This window comes from Epargyreus clarus, unplaced genomic scaffold, assembly GCF_041222505.1.
Source record: "Epargyreus clarus isolate Ecla_fem2 unplaced genomic scaffold, WU_Ecla_fem_2.2 ptg000007l, whole genome shotgun sequence".
NCBI lineage: Eukaryota > Metazoa > Arthropoda > Insecta > Lepidoptera > Hesperiidae > Epargyreus > Epargyreus clarus.
In genome coordinates, this window is record NW_027332215.1 from 9,464,521 (window position 1) to 9,483,317 (window position 18,797).

The following is an 18,797-nucleotide window of genomic DNA, read 5'->3' on the forward strand; positions in this document are numbered from 1 at the left end:
ACATGTTTAATAAATCCCAGGTTCTTCCCTATTGTCGGCCAAAAATGCGTTGCTACATTAGTAGACTAAGTTGGAAAGCTTCTTATGTATGTGACCTGATGTATGCATGTCATTGTTTCCAAAGCTATTAAAGGGTAACAGCGATTAACACTGTTGTTTTTAGATATAAATAGAAGTTGCAATCGTGCTTCCAGAGTCGAAACAGTGAAGGATTCTACCACCTTCAGTACTTTAGGTTATCGTGCATCCCTTTTTATGTCTCCTTGTTGGGTTGGAGTCCCTTCCTACAGCTTAGCAAGACTAGAAGCGTACCACCACGCTGCTCTAAATCTGGACTAGAAAACAGGAACGACACCTTAATGTGACCACTTATAGCGATATTTGGGAAATATTACTTTCACAAAAGTACAAAAGTAAATGAATATTTTGATGACAGTTAATGGTTAAAGCTTCAACAATAGTTGAATGGGTTAAAATATTGCATATTTGTAAATAAAAAGTAAAAATACGTGTTGGAGCTGAATCAGAGGTATTCTCGAAATAATGGTATTTCGTTTTCAATAGTATGCGTAAGTGGAACGTCAATGTTGACGTGGATTGAACGGTAGATTGAACAAAACGAAAAGATAATTGTTCTTTTTTGCGGATACTAACATAGCGAAAATTTTATCGTTTTTTCATATTTTGTTGAATTACGAGTATTACATAAAAATGGCAATGTGACAGGAATTTGTTCGTTTGATTTGGTAAAATATGTGTATATCGTATTGGTATATTAGTGTCCATTGTTGATAATAATTAGTCAATCCATCAAATTTGCCAATTTCTTCTAGGCAGAATTTACCAATTTCCGATCTAGATAGACAAATAATTGAATAGATTGTTTATTAATAACAAGCGTAAATCGATTAGGGCGAAATAAGTGAACATATAAAATTCTAGTATCCTAATTTCTCTCTAATCTCTCTCGATTTCTGGAACGGTGACAAGAATACGAACAACAACTCGGATCTTATTAAGCTTTATATTTTCCCAGTTCCGTATGTTTCATTTGTATGAGAAACACAATATAGCATTAGGAAATAGCACCAAATAAAAACTCCTTTACTCAATATTACGATTTGAAAGCATTGAAAAAGTTTACCGTAGCCAATTTGTCGATATCTTCGTCAGAAGCTCCTAGAGAGGCGAGTCCGATCTCTTGGGAGAACTGCGCGAAACTCGGATTGGCGAGAAGCGGCATGTGGCCTAAGAGCTCGTGGCAGCAATCCCTGAAAATAAAGTAGACAATTAGTAAACAATTAGATTAAAAGTAGTTAGTTAAATCTAAGTAAAACAAATTTGATCTTTATTTGTTATCGTCCTTCACATAGGAACGTTTAGATGGGTTCAGAATTTTGAAATATTGCGCAAGAGTTCCTCATAAAGTGGCATTATTTCCGTGATTTTGTTACGTATTTTTATCGCGAATAAATTCATACAAACAGTGGAATTTCTATCGAATGATAACAGGAAACAAGACAATCTTGTCAAAAGATTCTCAAGGATACAACAACGTAGGGTATTTATTAATAGTACAGTTTCACTAAACCGTAACAACCGGATAGGCCCAATCCTCGAAATGTCGCTATTTGATCTACAATATAGATTGGATCGCTCAAATTTCCTCCGTCCATTTCCTCCTCGATCGCTACAATGGATCCGTGTGTCGGCACTATAGATATGGATATTGCTTTTGACGCCAATTGCGCTTGAAGCATAATACTCATGTGGACAAAGGGCGGCCAAAAGGCTTACATGCCTTTACAAATCAGTTACGTAACGTCGGATGTACCGTCGGATAATAATATTACCTATTCTCTAAGCATGTGCATCCCACTTAGCATCTCAGACAAAAGTAGCAACGTCGTTTTTAGGAGTATAGGATTATAGGAGTAGCAGACGAGCATGCAGTCCACCTGATGGTAAGTGGCTACTGTCGCCCATGGACATCTGTACTAAAAATATTATTCTTTGTTAAATATTGAGTCGAGTCATATTTTTTCCTTACTTTTGTATCCCTCCGTAGAAGCACGACTCGACTTCTACCGCACGCCACGTTTTAAAACTTCGTTCCAAAAAGTGGGGTACTTATTTTCTAATTTATTATTTACCTCGTGCTCGATCTTTATATTTTGTAAGTAAGAAACATACACAAAACACGGCACAATATGTTTCATTCTTTATTGAATCATATTACAAATAATACTACTTTTGTCAAGTAAGTAATTGGTTCTCTTCTCTTCCTTATTTCATCGAATATGTTGTCTCGTAACCATAATGTTCCTATGTATATTACTGTGTATAAAAACATCTATTCGTAGCAACTGAATAATGAAAATTTCTGCTCCTCTAGTATATAGTAACAGAGATCTCCGCAAATACGCTGTACAGTATACATCGAGATTGAAGACCCACAAATTCCCTCTAGTCGAAGTTTCCCAAGTGTCTAAAATACGCGGGATGTATCTTAAAGCTAGCGATCTCGAGATTTAAGTACTATATTTATACATTATGTAGACACTTGTTTGATACTCCTGAAATGATACATGAAAATGTTTTAAAAGTAAATTTACGGAGTCAATTACATAATTGCACACTGTTTTTTATTAATAAGCTATACATATAATCATAATTGTGGCAAAGTAAAATTTTGCTAATCGAGAAAAAAAAACAGAAGAATGTCCAACTATTTAAGAAAGTTGGAATAATAATGTTGCCTTTTAAGCACGTAAAATGTAATAAAACTGATTTTGGTAATTCATCATTATTAGCACCTTATAGTTTCACTTCAAGGCTCAGGTCTCCTCTGAGAAGAAGTCAGAGTGCCAGCACTCTTACCAAGTATACCACACACATTGGCCATTCGTAAGTCTATAAACTTATGTACATAATAGTATTATCTATTGTTAGAAAATTCAAATTATTTAATTATAATATTATTTAAATTAATATTTTTTTTTTACTTTCATGATGTGTTCTTTTTATAATAATAAGTGCCCATTTATATAGTCACTGGTTGGTACGATTGTATGAGTTAGCATAAAAAAGAAAAAGAACGCTCTTGATGTTTGAGTTGTACTTTGCGCGGGTATAATAAAAGTTGTAAATTGGATCAACAAATAGTTTTATTCTATTACTGTAGTATCATGATGTACTTACGGTTCAGGAGTATAGAAGGGATCCGACGAGTGGCGGATGTACTGAGTGCAATGGAACACTCGGAAAGCGAGTCCAGATAGAAAGTCGCGCGGTGAGAGGTATCCAGCAACAGGACGGAGCTGGAATCCTGTCTTCCTCTTGAGGAAGGCGCTCACGTCCTCCAGCTGCAAGTAGAAATACATTTCTTAATAATCACGTTTACCGAAAATCAATAAAAACTTTGAAATTACAATAATTACAATCTTTAGCATTAAATACCGGTTAAAACTAACTAATGATGTCGTTTGTACGTCCAAGAATTATAGGGTGATGATTATAAGGGGTTTGACATGTAATTTACTTGAAGTTAGCTTTAATCAACATAGCGCTATTATAGGTACCTACTTAGAAGTTTTATTTATTAGTTCATTTTCGCACCAAAAAGTTGTTTTATACTCCTTCTGGGGGTTAATAAATGTGTGCAGTCATTTTCATTGTTAGACCATTAGGGTTACAATGACACCATGAAGATACACTAAGATACTTATCGAACCCTACAAGAAACCCGTGTCAAGAGGTTTGGAAAGAATAAATAAGCCATATGTTGAAGTGTCAGTTATATTTTGTAGTAAGGCATCAAATCCGGTTTAAAGTATGTGGTGAAGTTAAATATAACAATAACTTTTGACTTTTGATTCTGTGTTGCACCAATTTATTTGTCATTAACGTCATTTGTATCGCTGTTATCAATTTTTATTCAACGTTGATGGAAGTTGAGTGTGGTTGACTTAAACAATAATTAAAACCGATCGAAATCAAGCTGTTAATGTTAAGTTTAGTTAGTTATGACGTAATTATTTTATTCATCATAGGTCACGATCAGCATTGTGGAAATATTCAAATGATGTGTGGGTTCACAACTACGTTTCGATTAGAAGCAGCGAAAGAAATCGTAAGAGAACATGTCAAGGTTTAAACCTTAATATCCTAATCCAAAATCTCCTCCTAGATCGTCATCCTAAACTTCGATATCCAAAAAAAAAATACTTAAGACCTTTTTTAACACTTTTAGATATTTTTACGACAATATAACGTCTTTAAGTCTTTTTACAAAGTATAGCTCGAATACAAAGAAAGAAACCGTATTCCTCCAAAACGAACAAACCTCCGTAAAAATACTTTCTTATTTACGGCTCTAGCAGACATGCTACTTTAAACATGGGCGATTTTGCGATTACATGGATGCTGCATCACTTTTCGGCGTCTTGCTGCCTTTGGCATCGAAAACACGCGTTTTAGCGATTTTTATTTTTTATATATACTATAGAAGCAGTCTATCTGATGGTAAGTGGCTAATGTCACCCATGGACATCTGCAATCAATTCAGATACGATTAGATTTCTACCTGCGGTTCGCAATAGATCCTTTGTTAGCTCCTTGGTACGTTTCGGATAAGTAGGTACGTCTTACAATACCCTTTAAAGCTATATTAGACAGAAACATGGCAATGGTGCCCGTGCAGTCGAACCACAGAGGGTTTTGCTACCTCAAATGCCCTTGAGATGTGGTGCGAATGATAGCTATATGTAGCTTTCAAAAAGCAGCAAAGTCATCGATAGCCGAAGCCTAAACTAGTATGTCTGCTGGGGTCCTTAGATTTATCTTTGCTTGGCAAGCGGCCATGGGGAATATTATGACACCAAGATCACCCAAGAAAATAAAACATCTTGGCAAAAAGGTGTGACATTGATATGTAGCCTTATCGACATTGATATGTAGCTAAGGTTTAATACCTTAGATCGATCATAGTTAGATGTATCAAAATTAATAGAAATTCGGCGATACTTAAAAATATACCTGTCTTTTTTCTTCTCGAGGGGGAACCTTGAAATGGATCCATGAGAGCGACTCAGGGTTAAGTGGACTAAAACCCCCGGTGGCCGCCCTTGGCGCTATATAGAGGACTCCGGGATCTCTAAAAGAACCGGAGTCCTCTCAACATACTGCCCCGACGGGCTCGGCCCAAGTGATGTTGACTCAACACACCGTCTAGTGTATATGATGGTATGCGACCACACCTACCGCCGTCCTCTCCGAGATCTCCAGGGAACGCAACCGGAGTCCTCTAAGCGCGTTGCCCCATCGGGCTCCTTCCAGGTGCGCATAAGCTCGCCACATCCATTGGTGTGTTCAATGGCATGCGGCCACACATAGAAAAGTCCCTCCCGGGGTCACTGGCCGGGCGGTTCGAGCTCCCACTCTTGCCGCCCACTACCCCGGAACCCCCATTTAGTCGCCTCTTACGAAAGGCAGGGGATACCGTAGCCCTATTCTGGTCTCGGAACTACAGGGACAATACCTATTGGACCTCCAACAAACTATATCACTTAAAAATCGTACTAAAGAGACGTGAATTCCACCGAATGTTAAGTGACATTTGTAATTAACGCCAGATAGGACAGGAGACCTTTTTTTTGTTTACGAAGGGGAAACCTTCAAAAGGAACCCGGCGACGCTCCCTACGGCGTCGGGTTCCTCCAAGCGCGATGGCAAGGATAGAAAACCTGAGGTTCGCCAAAGGTAATTAATTGCCCGTGATCTGTGCCCAATAGAGCCGCGAGGACTTAGTTAGCCTACTCACTAAACCTTTCGAACTAGAACACAGAAACCCTTAACACTTCTGTTCTATTAGGAGCCTTCACATTCGGAACACAAAATGTATACCACCTTCTAAACATAACTAACACTTACCTACATTAAAACGTATTTTAAAGATAATACAATAAGCATAAATAAATAAGATAAAGTTAATTATCACAAACCCACATCTAATATAATCTCGCAAAGAACTAAGCGTATCTAAGTTTGTTTACGTTATCAGTTTATTACCAACCACGTAGTTACATGTAAACAAAACATCCGACGCATACTCGAAAAGTTTTTAAACTGCTCTACTTTTCAGTGATACCTACTGTTATCTATCGTTAATTTGTGAAGTTCAGTGCTAATTGTTAAAAGTCAGAAAAAGATTTTTCTAAAAACAAAATTTTCATACATTAAATCAACTTAAGTTTTGTAACAATCTAGAAATAATAGAAACTAAATTATTATCAATGAAAATGTCAATTGCATTCAAATTCATCGATTCAAACTTCAAAAGTCTCAAATTCCGATAAAATATTGTGGCATCATCTATAATAATTCTTTTTATTCTTAATAACGCACAGTAATCAGTATAAACCTCATAGAAATCGTGATTTACCCGAACATTTTCAAAAAAGTCCGAAACAAAAGTAATTTCGCTAAAAGCGAAAGTTTACAACTTTGTTTACGTACACAAAACCACGTGACACATATACAAATACAAATGACCTTCAATTCGCGAAACTTTCGACTTCGGCGAGGGCTGCAACTGCTGCCATCTATCGAATTTTTTGAAGTTGCGAATCATTGTGTTGCCAGAAATTTTCATGATTGCTTTATTTAATTTTGGAAAATAATGTTAATCGCTCTCATTATTAATTGCTGATATTATTGTTTATATTATTTTGTAAAAGTGATAAAATAAGTACATTCCAAATAAAATTGCCATTTAAAAAATACAACATACGACCCAATGCTCTACATTAAAATTTCGGAAACACGTTATAGCTTCATAGGCTACTACCAACGCCATCTCGTGGTCTCGTTTTACTTTACTTGTAAGCGAATGCAGCTTTTTGGTAGTTCCCTTAACCATTCAATAGAAAGCGCCCTTCGAGTTAGTGCTTAATTTAACTTACAAAATACAACACGCCACGCAGTGCACTACATTAAAATTTCGGAACCACGTTAAAGCTTCATAGGCTTCTACCAACGCCATCTCGTGGGCTCGTTTTACTTTACTTTACTTGTAAGCGAATGAAGCTTTTTAGTAGTTTCTTTCCTATTCAATAGAAAGCGCCCTTCAAGTTAGTGCTTAATGTAACTCAAAAGAAGATACGAATGCCAGGCCCTCACTTGATTTTGTGCGATTCAAGACAATAGGCGATAAATAAATTTAAAAGATACAGTAAATTGTTAATATTCCTACCACATCTAGTATGAAGTCCAAGTATATATTTACTCATGTAGACAGTTAAATAGTGAGAAAGCCCAATTATCAATAAATTACCGGCACATTTGCATACCTATTAAAATACGGCACATGAGATCATAGGAACTAAAAAGTGCATCAGTATGGAGAACTGAAGTAAGTAATAACTTTATTACTTACCTTTTGTTCATTATTTAATACCAAGGGGATTCAATATTTTTCTTTTTCTTTTTGACCTATTTTCATCCTTTTCTGTATTGTAAATTTAATGCCCTTTTCTTACGTATTTCAATTAATATAATATTATTTTTTATGTATTATATAATCCAATTAACAGTAAATGCTAACTGCAATAAACATAATTATTGTTCCTCTTGTAAGTAAGCAGTGATCTTCCAAAACTTTTTAGTGCTTATACAAGTTCATATATGTAAACTTATTTTGTTTATGTTATTTATGTTGCATACTTATGAGGTGTCCATGTTAGCCATAGGAGTGACAACACTTCTGACGCCTTTAGTTCGTTCTATATGGAGTTGTTTACAGTTCTCCATGGATGGTTGTTATCACTAACCATCATGTGGACTGAGCACATGTTTGTTACTTGAGTTTTATATAAAAAATATCCCACAGTCTGGCAGTGGGTATGGGCTTGCTTCTGATTGGTTCATTAATGAAAATACCGGTAGTATTCAGTAGTGCAACTTTCTGGGTTACGTTATAACTTTTCGGGATGATTTAAAATAGTCACTAATACGTGGTGACCTTTTCAGTGTTCAAAAATATTTCAGGCATTTATAGGTCAGACTATTATGTCATCAGTTTGGGCTATTATTAAATAGTCGGACTCGAAGTTAGGAGCTATCTTTATCTTCTACTGCCAGATTAATGTGAATAAAATATAAACTCTTTGTATTTTATTATATTTGTGTTTTATATTAGATGGATCATTTTAGATTGAGTTACAATAGTTTTCTAGTCAAGTTTTTTAAACATACAGCCGCGTGTGAAGTTAATATAACGATAACGCTTCGTAATAATATTTGAAATGCAATTACAATCCCCCTCGTAATAAATCTTATAGCGTGGACTTGATAAACAAATTTATATAAAAATTACTTAGTCATTCAACACCGTGCTTCGATGACTAATATAGGATACGTGGTTTACCGCACGGCTCCACCCATCTGACACATCGTAATCTTCAGTACTTCCTAAGTCATTAGTAACTTAATACCCAATAGGTATCACCTATTTTAGTTTTGCCACTATACGACAAGTACTTGAAAAGATGACACTTCAAAAATTTTATAGTAAGTATACATTTATATAGTATTAAATTGGACCATAGGTTGAATTTTATTACACCCGATTTCGGTATTTCGTCAGGATGGACCTCTCGCGTCTAGATTCTGTCTTAACTTACGCCTAAAGTTTTGAATACAGTTCTACTATTTTATAGATAGTGTCGGCCTAGTTAGCAGTTTGACTGCTTAGTTTATGCTATTATTTCAGTTATGTGTGTAGCAGTGTTATAGATTGCCACATACAACAATATAAAATGAACTACGTGACTGTAGATGCCAGGCCGTCTTAAGGAATATCGGGGCCCCGGGACACACAAGTATTTGGGGCCCCACTGGAAAGTAAGAAAGAAAACGTAAAAAATCGACCTCAATATAGTTAGTTATAATCTAAAAAGTTAATTACAAACAAAATAGACTGTACCTATCACTAATATTTAACATGATCAACAGTCAACAATTATAAAGTTACTTCGCCGCCTTGAAATTGAATGAAGCCACAAACGGCTTATTTGTAAGTTCTTTTTTTTTAATTCTTGACAAATAAAAACATTTTTGAGAAAATTTACGAATAAATAACGAATACTGCGTAATTTATATAATAAATAAATAATTCAAATATTTTAGGGACATTTTAGCACGGAGATGTGGCAAAACTTTTTTACGCAACTATGTATTTCAACTCTCAAAAATGGGTACATTTTCTTGTTAAGAGTGAGTAATCTTTACTAATCTATGATTCCAATTTAGAAATTTCGGCAGTAATAATAGGAGATACGTGTCATGTCAAGTAAATTGGCCTTTCGGGGGCCCCTTGAGGTTGGAGGCCCTCAACCCGGGCCCCGTATGTTCTTCGAGTAAAGATAGAATAGGGTAGGTATGTAAATACCCCATTACAACACTGCTGGGAACTAGGTCCTAACAGAATGAGAAGGATGCAAACAATAGCTGCCCTACTGTTGGTAAGCGATAACTACAAGAATAAGACTCATTCAGACAATAGTCGACCGCACACAATGCGGATTGGTACGAGTAGTTATACTATATAGGTACGGTAACTACAATTGGTTACGCCGGTTATTATTACTGCTAATATATACTGCTGTTTTCCTAACACTTTATTTATATTTACTGCATGTGTATTATCTGATAAGGCATACCTATTTAAGTAATTTAAGTTTCCCTAAAATATTAGGTTTTGATTTAAGCTCCGCTTATATTCAAAGTATAAGTATACAGATAGTAGGAATCACAAATTTAGAAGCATCTTATGTAACTAATTTCTTACTCACATAAGCGTAGGAGGTTCTAAATTTATTTTACTTCCCCTAGGGTTAGAAAAATTAATATAGTTATGCACGTAAATTATTTCAGTTATGCAATAAGTAATAGTAATAAGTAGCTAAGTAAAAACTTCTAACTTTACTAAAGGCTTACCTGTGGCAAGTTGTCCTCTCTATATCCGCAGTATTTTACCAGCTGAGGCCAGTTCTCGAGATACTCCTCGCAGGCGTGCTTCTGGTACAACTTGTGGAGTTCCCTGAACACGATACCCCTGAAAGAAGCCACGTGGAAGGGCTTAGTTGATTAGCGTAGCGGTATCACCATCATACCTAATGCTGTCCAATAGCATCGGCACATACCTTATGTTTAAAATAAGAGATGTAAATGAAAGAAAACTAATTAAAATAATGTAAGAAGATAGCTAAAATAAACACAAATTAAAATAGATTAAACAACAACGAAAGGAACAAAATAGAACAAAACAAGATAATAAAGTGCACATTTTGTCTGTATCTTATAGACTTAAATAAGAAACCAAGTAAATACATGGTCACCTTTATTTGAATTCACTACTTATGTTTCACACAACGCTACGCTTCTTTATCGAGGTAATATTATCGTCACTTGGTATTCTTGTTTTCTATATAACCGCTTCGTAATATAATCGCAATTAAAATATATTCAACCAAACGATTTCTCTATTAAAGTATATCAACTCTTAAAATTATTAATATAGCCATTTGGACGTTTATAATATACGTTTTGTAATTAACGATTATAGACTAATTTTATGGAGTTCATTTATTACTTACTGATGAGAAGTGAACTATATAAAAAGGGACCTTAAGATCGTAGTTGTAATAGTTTTACTAAACGAATACAACCAAGGAGAGAGCGCTAATAAATTATGGCCTTAAACTGTCTTATTTACACAGTCTGGATCTGATTTATTTTCGAACATTAGAAAAATAAAGTTAATAAAACCAATAATTTATTTTATGATACGATATAGATAATTTTGAATATTCAAACATTCTTCTCGTGGTAATTTATGTTTTTTAATTGTAAGCAAAGGTTTAATTTCGCTCTGGTTAATTGGTTTTTAACTGTATCTACCTATATCGTAACATTTATGTTTTTGAGAATTGACTTTTAGTACATTAATATTTAAAAACTCCAATTTCAATTAATACTCAATAAGAATTCAGTTTACATTTAATCAGAATCTTGTCTTGTGTTTAAATTCGAAAAAGTTCGCTCGAACTCGATATTAAAATGGCTTTAATAGTCAAATTTAGTATGATGTTTGTCTGTGATATTTTAGTAAGACAATGAATTCGCAATAATATTAGAAATATATGCTATCATAGAAATAGAATCCACTTAAAATACATGTGAACTTATAATTACACGCAATAACTTGCGGTTCGCATGTGAGTATAGAAATCTTTCGCAAAAATTCAAGTTTTATTGATAACTAGTGGCGCCCGCGGCTTCGCCCGCATTTTAAAGATATAATATGACATACATAAAACAGAAAATTCGTACCTTCATTGGAATGACAGTGGTGCCATCTGTCGGTCTTACCAACTCCCAAACCTTCGTGGGCTCTTGGACAACAACTTTGCAAAAGATCATCACTTGATCAAATGCATAGTTTCCGATTTTATAAAATGTATATAGACAAATATTCATTTTTATATAAATAGATAGATGATCGACTAACATGGATAAGTAAAGTAACTGTAGGTAAATTATGAAAAAAACAAATTTCGATCTTCTGGGTTGAAAGATCGACTCACTGAATCGATCCATCACTGGAGATCGATTAAAATAATCGATTTTTTGGTTCAAAAGATCGATTCTCCGATTAATCGATCTCAGATCGCCATCCCATCTGTAGTTCCCGTGAGATTTCCGGGATAAAAACTATCCTATGTCCTTTCTCGGGTCTCAGACTATCTTTGTACAAAATTCCATTCAAATCGGTTCAGTGGTTTAGCCGCGAAGAAGACACAGACAGACAGAGTTACTTCCACATCTATAAATAATATTAGTAAGGTTTAGTAAGGAAGTAAAGATTTGCTGACGGATACATAATTTGTTTGGTCCTGATAACCTTTTTTTTCGCTATCCTCGAAAAAAGATCGAGGATAGAATCGATTCTTAGGACCTCGATTTTTTTGTGAATCGATTTATTGCACTTTGATTTGAATCGATTCAAAAAACGATCTTTTTCGGAAAGAATCGCCACCCTTAATAAAATCCCACTAAATCTATATAAACAAATAAAGTTGCAACCGTCTCCGATTGCAAGAATTGATATTTTTAAACTCATGGTTATTTAGAGTATGCCAAAAGACCCACAAACGTAGGTTGGATCCATTACTGGAGACCGATTAAAAAAATAGACTTTCTTTCGTCACAAAGATCGATTTTCTGATTAATAGCTCTAAGATCGCTCTCTGGGATAAAAACTATCCTATGTCCATTCTAAGATCTCAGACTATCTTTGTACTGAATTTCATTAAAATCGATACAGTGGTTTAGGCGTGAAGAAGAGACATACAGACAGACAGAGTTACTTTCGCATTTATAATATTAAGTAAGGATATCGATTAAAATAATCGACTTTTTGTCCAAAAGATCGATTCTCCGATTAATCGATCTTAGATCGCCATCTCTAGTTCCCGTGGGACTTCCGGGATAAAAACTATCCTATGTCCGTTCTCGGGTCTCAGACTATCTTGTACAAAATTTCATTAAAATAGGTTCAGTGGTTTAGGCGTGAAGAAAAGACAACCAGACAGACAGACAGACAGACAGAGTTACTTTCGGATTTATAATATTAGTAAGGATAAGGATTAGTAAGGATATCGATTAAAATAATCGACTTTTTGGTCCAAAAGATCGATTCTCCGATTAATCGATCTTAGATCGCTATCCCTAATTCCCGTGGGATTTCCGGGATAAAAACTATCCTATGTCCGTTCTCGGGTCTCAGACTATCTTTGTACAAAATTTCATTAAAATCGGTTCAGTGGTTTAGGCGTGAAGAAAAGACAACCAGACAGACAGACAGACAGACAGAGTTACTTTCGGATTTATAATATTAGTAAGGATTTGCCCTGAGTATATGCAACAATATTACATTTCAAAATGAGTGTTGATGGAAACATAATTAATTGGTTGCTAATTGCATTAGCAAAATAACTTATAAAACGAATTTATAAAGATATTTAAGATAGTGACCGTCTGAAACTAGAGAGAACAAAGAAACATTGGATAAAATAGAGCGAACTTACCAAGTCTTGATTTCCGTTTCCGTGTATTGAACTTTCGGGATAGGTTGGCCGCTGGAAATAAAATTAATATGTTAGAAAGGTCTTATTAGTATTGTACTATACTATTCATTTTCGTCAGCAATTCAATAAGGCTTCCATCTTTTGAATTATAATGCTGTATACATTTTATTTTCTTATCGTCATTATGGATTTATTATAATATCGGATGGCGTGCTCGCTTTTAAATAAATATTAGGAAATTTCACGATAGGACCAGCGACTCATTGTGCGACAAATCATTTAGTAAACATCTTACTATTTTTTTTATAATGATAGTGTCTTATATACACCGGACATATCTCTATAGAATCGGCGCACATTCATGTACGTGTATAACTTTGTACTCGTAACTTAACGATGCTTGTAAGTAAGTAAAAGCCGATTACCTACCCTAATTTCGCCACACGAGGGGAGACTGGTAATGATCATTATAATTGGATGGGTAATAAAATTTGTCATAACACCCACACATTTTCCTTTTCAAAAACTCAAGTGGGGAAATATTAATGTTTACTTTTTAATTATTTCTGCGTCATACATATCAATCAATTTAATTACTAATATATCTACTACTCATTCGTTCCTTATTCGTTATCAATATACATTTTTTATTAATTTGCGTAACATTTTTAATAATTTTTGCAGATTGCTGCTAAGCGATCGCTTCTGATCGCCTGTTGCATGCTACTGGACATGCGTATTTTGCTTATTTTTTAATTTATCTGCAAATGTGCAATAAATAGTAGGAAATCTATCTATATTTCTAATTTTAACATTTAAATGAACAGAATATTTTGACAAAAGAATCTACGACATGCGCTATTTAACCGACCTCAAAAAGGAGGTGGTTATCAATTCGGCTGGTATCTTTTTTTTTTTGTTTTTTTTTTTTATGTATGTACACGAATTACTCCGCCGTTAGTGAACCGATTTTAATAATTCTTTTTTTTATTGTGTAGAGACGAGCTGGAAGTTGGTCCCATTTAAATATGGTTAGGATCCATCGATGGGTTCTGGAGAAAATGAGGGGAACTCCTTCACCCATGTAAATATAACAGCCCTAACTTCGCCGTTTATGTACCTATTTTAATGCCTTTAATTTCGTGTGTGGACTATTGCTACAAGTTGGTCCCATTTAAATATGATGAGGATCAGAGTGGGTTCTGGAGACTAAATATCTAACTCCTCAACCGATGGGTATTATTGAGTTTTGTTTGAAGATATTTGGTGTAGGTTCTAATGAAATTGCAAAACCAGTTTATCATTGACTATTTAAGGGTCTGATAATGTGGCTGGGAATCAAAATATGTAACTCCTCAACCGATGGGAATAGTTGAGTTGTGTTTGAAGATATTTGATGTAGGTTCTAATGAAATTACAAAGCCAGTTCATCATTGACTATTTAAGGGTCTGATAATGTGGCTCGGAGACAAAATATGTAACTCCTCAACCGATGGGAATAATTGAGTTGTGTTTGAAGATATTTGGTGTAGGTTCTAATGAAATTGCAAAGCCAGTTCATCATTGACTATTTAAGGGTCTGATAATGTGGCTCGGAGATAAAATATGTAACTCCTCAACCGTTGGGAATAATTTAGTTGTGTTTGAAGATATTTGGTGTAGGTTCTAATGAAATTGCAAAGCCAGTTCATCATTGACTATTTAGTTAGGTTAGGTTGGAACATATAAGACAATATAAAACTAAGCGAGCAGGGCGCGGTAGCGCCCTGCGAGCGAGCGGTTCCAATCAATGTAAATTCAGACCTTACCTTAATTCATGATCACGTTTATACAATTTTATTTTGTATTAATATAAATTTTATTATGTCATCACTAAAAAGGGTGAAATAAATTTTTTAACAAAAAATACAACCGACTTCTATGTCACTACAAAGTAAAAAATAATTCAAATAAATGTTGGTTTAGTCCATATTTCTGAAGTCGGCGCTCATATTAGAACCGCTGTTTACATCGTTATCCAACGAAATGTATAGAGCGCCGACTTCAGAAATATGTACTAAACCAACATTTATTTGAATTATTTTTTACTTTGTAGTGACATAGAAGTCGGTTGTATTTTTTGTTAAAAAAAATATTTAAACTTACTATTTGTAGTTATTGGCAATCGCAGCGAATTGCTCCCGTCGCTTGCGGTAAATAGGATCCTTGAAGCCTGGATGATCAGCATCCAGTTCAGAGCCGTACATGAGCACGTTCTGGGCTCGATCCAGGTCCGAAATCTTGCGAGGAAACCAGTGCATTTCACCGAAATCTGTAACAAATTACAAAATTAATGGCTGTAAAAATTTTCATGACCCATTTCTGGCGACTAGTTTTCCTTAATGTAAGTAATAAAAAAATCGCTTTTATACTCGTATTTAAAAAAGTGCGAATGCATCGTATTGGATACATAAATCTATTATATTCTTTCTTAATTTGATAAACATAAAGTCTTCATAACATTCTCATATTTTAGGATATTTAGGTAGATTAATTGTTACCCTTACAACTTTCATAAATATTTCGCAAAAATTATATTTACCGAAGCTAGCAGCAGCTGACAGCGGTGTGGGTGGTGGAAATTCTTCGCCGCTCTGAGCTTGCACTAGCTCGAAATCAGAAACTTCGCGTTTCAGCATGCGTTTCAACTGCTCCATGCGACGCGGGTCGCATTGAACGTCCACCAGGATATCAGACTGAGAATAAAATAAAATTATGTCCACACTATATAAACAAAATATTTCAACGCAAGTTAATAAGTTTTGTGCAGTTCAATTTACTTTTAATTTTAACTCTAATTATAAACCAATTGGCCGTTAAAATTTTGCATAAAAATGCAACTTACAGCGGAAGTCTTCATGACCGATTTGCGAGACTCAATATGAAGGACATTTACGCCTAGGTCTTGAAACACAGACAGGACGCGGACCAATCCCCCCACTTGATTTTTGACGGTGAAAATCACGGAGATTCTTTCACCCTCATACCCCTGTTGTTGATTAGTATTAAGCTCCGATAACTTCGACTGCGGAGCTTCATTTTTAACTTGCCATTCTGCCCCATTTCTGTACAACCATAGACCTAGGAGACCTTTACCAGAACCGCTCATTTTGGAAAATAAGTAATTATTTTTTTATATATTGACTACAAAAAATTCTAATATTTATTAAGGGTAGGAGAAGATACCGCTGTACTGACAAGAACCAACTGCCGCGATCTTGCTTCGTCTCCTCTTTATAAAGACAAGAGGCGCGGGAGATTTCCCGGAGGGTGGGTATATTTGATTGGCTGAATCAAGTGTTCAGAGTAACTTGGAAAATCTTTTCACACCGTTAAGTCACGGACACACTTGTAGCTCGTTTTAGATCAATGATGCTGAAATTACAATCTAATTTGTACGTACTATTTTGGAACAGTTAAAAGTTAAAAACTAAGTAGCTTACATTCATGCGAATGAAATACAGAAATACGAATATACAAAAATTTTGGTAATTTTTGACCCTATCAATGTACAATTGTACATTTTATATTTTAGTGTCCTATATTCATTATATATAATCGTATATTCATTTGAATTTATTCTATTGTATGAAAATTTTAAATTATACTATATCAATGTTCATAAGAAATACTATTGCATTATTAAAATAAAAAATATTTTTTGACAGCACATTATTCATTAAAGTGCCTTTTATAATTATCATACCAACGTCAATTTAAAACTTTATTCTATGACAAAGAATTACTTGCTTTTTATCACAATAGATTTAATAACGATTTATTTATCTTAAAATCTTCCACATTATGATTTGTAAAAATGGGTATAATATTTACTCGGATTTATCACTACAATTTTCTACCTTTTGTACGTATATGTTACGGAATATCTTGAAACGTCCAATCGTTTAGGAAAACGAGGGTCCATTTACTTCCTTCACCTTACCCGATAACACGTAACGCCCGCGCAACTCGTCCATGGGGGTGGCTATCTCGACAGAGTTAAACTCGAGTCACTGTATTTATTACCATTGTTTAGTGAAAAGAGCGTTCGCGATCATTCATTATCAAGTCGACCCTGCCATTTACTTCTGCAGCCTTGGCGCCGTATAAAGGGATCGTAAAAGTAACTAAAGTGCTTTTTTCGTGTTGCTACAAGATTCTGATTTAGGTATTATATTGCTTGGTTTAGTTATTGAGTATTGTGTTGGTATTGATATAGGAATATTATATTAAATCTTCACGGCGGTGGATTTTAGGAATAGGAATAAATAATTCGCCAAGTACGAGTTGAACTCGCACATGGAGGCTTCCGTAACACCAAATGTTCGCTATTTTTTTTTACTTGTTTTTATTCATTTTATTATTTTCAACAATACTTAGTTATATGAAACAGCAATGGATGGCGTTGGGGTGATGATGAATGATACGTAAACAACGTATAATAAAATTAAAATAAGTATATTAAAATATTTTTATGGTTCTTACTTGTATTATAATATTATAATACCAGTTATAGTAGTAAACGGATTGTAAAAAAATCAACCGTCTTCCTAGTACGGTTTAACAGTTAGATCGAAAATGCCGAAAAAATCCGGTTTATTGTATAGAGACCCCCTTTAATATTCAACTTTATTTTATTTTTAGTATTTGTTGTTATAGCTGCCACCGTTATGCATCCTCTGTAAAAATGTAATGTGTCTATCTATTATGGTTCCGGAGATATAGCCCTCTAACAGGCGGACAGACGGACAGACAGCCAAGTCTTAGTAATAGGTTTCCGTTTTTACCCTTTGGGTCCGGAACCCTAAAAAGTAAAATAGGCGAATTAAACTTACCTAACTTATTAATTATGTTTTTGTTAAACCTATAAAAGGTAGAGCGCAGCCCAATTACGATACACATTATAAGTACACGTATTTTTTTTATTTTTAATCGACGAATGATTCAAACTTGAGTTTAACAAATTAATAATCAAAAGGTGTAGGTCTTTGTATGTGCCATAGGTATACGTAGCATCTTTGCCGTACAAAAGAATCCATATAATTTGAAAGTAGCTAAATTTTTATAATATCACGCTTTCTACGTAAAAGCTAAATGGTGTAGGTGTGTAATATGGATCTGCTAAGATTTCAAGTTCAAGTTCAAGTTCAGTTCAAGTTCTAGATCAGCGTTCGCATTGATCTGTAGGGCTCGAGGCCAATTTAATTATGGATGTTAGTTACGGAGAAGCGAACTGAAACGTCTTCACAGATTGCTAGAATCAATCATATTTACTTCACTTATTGAATGCAATATGCTTTTCTGATAAGATTGGCAATACACAATATTTTTGAAAGTTAAAATATACTTTGTTAAATATATTTGGTTACAATATGATTGGTTTTAAACAGCTCGTGAGACGTGTAAGTTAGGTTATTGTAAAAGTTATAAGTAATACGTATTTTTCTGATGTAGAAAACTGCTAAAGTTTTCTTATACGTTGAGTTGCGTCTATTAAAAGTAATGTTCACGCATCGACTACACATTAAGGTTTTCCGAACAATTGCTGCGTGTAGCGTTCTGGTTGTATCCTTAATACTCGTATTTATTTAATAACGAGATTTTATAGTC

General features: G+C 34.5%; 1 protein-coding gene across 1 annotated transcript in view; it reads right to left on the bottom strand.

The window, feature by feature from the left end:
- The window catches only part of Trhn (tryptophan hydroxylase), a 32,645-nt gene extending 16,265 nt beyond the window's left edge, over nt 1–16,380 (bottom strand). Inside the window, exons 1-7 of the mRNA XM_073074526.1 lie at nt 16,033–16,380; nt 15,730–15,883; nt 15,294–15,459; nt 13,149–13,199; nt 9,997–10,114; nt 3,202–3,365; nt 1,145–1,271 (exon numbers count right to left, since the gene is read on the bottom strand). Of these exons, the coding sequence (XP_072930627.1) occupies nt 1,145–1,271; nt 3,202–3,365; nt 9,997–10,114; nt 13,149–13,199; nt 15,294–15,459; nt 15,730–15,883; nt 16,033–16,296 (1,044 nt within the window). The 5' untranslated portion in view covers nt 16,297–16,380. The remainder of the gene's footprint in view (nt 1–1,144; nt 1,272–3,201; nt 3,366–9,996; nt 10,115–13,148; nt 13,200–15,293; nt 15,460–15,729; nt 15,884–16,032) is intronic.
- Between the last annotated feature and the right edge of the window lie 2,417 nt (nt 16,381–18,797).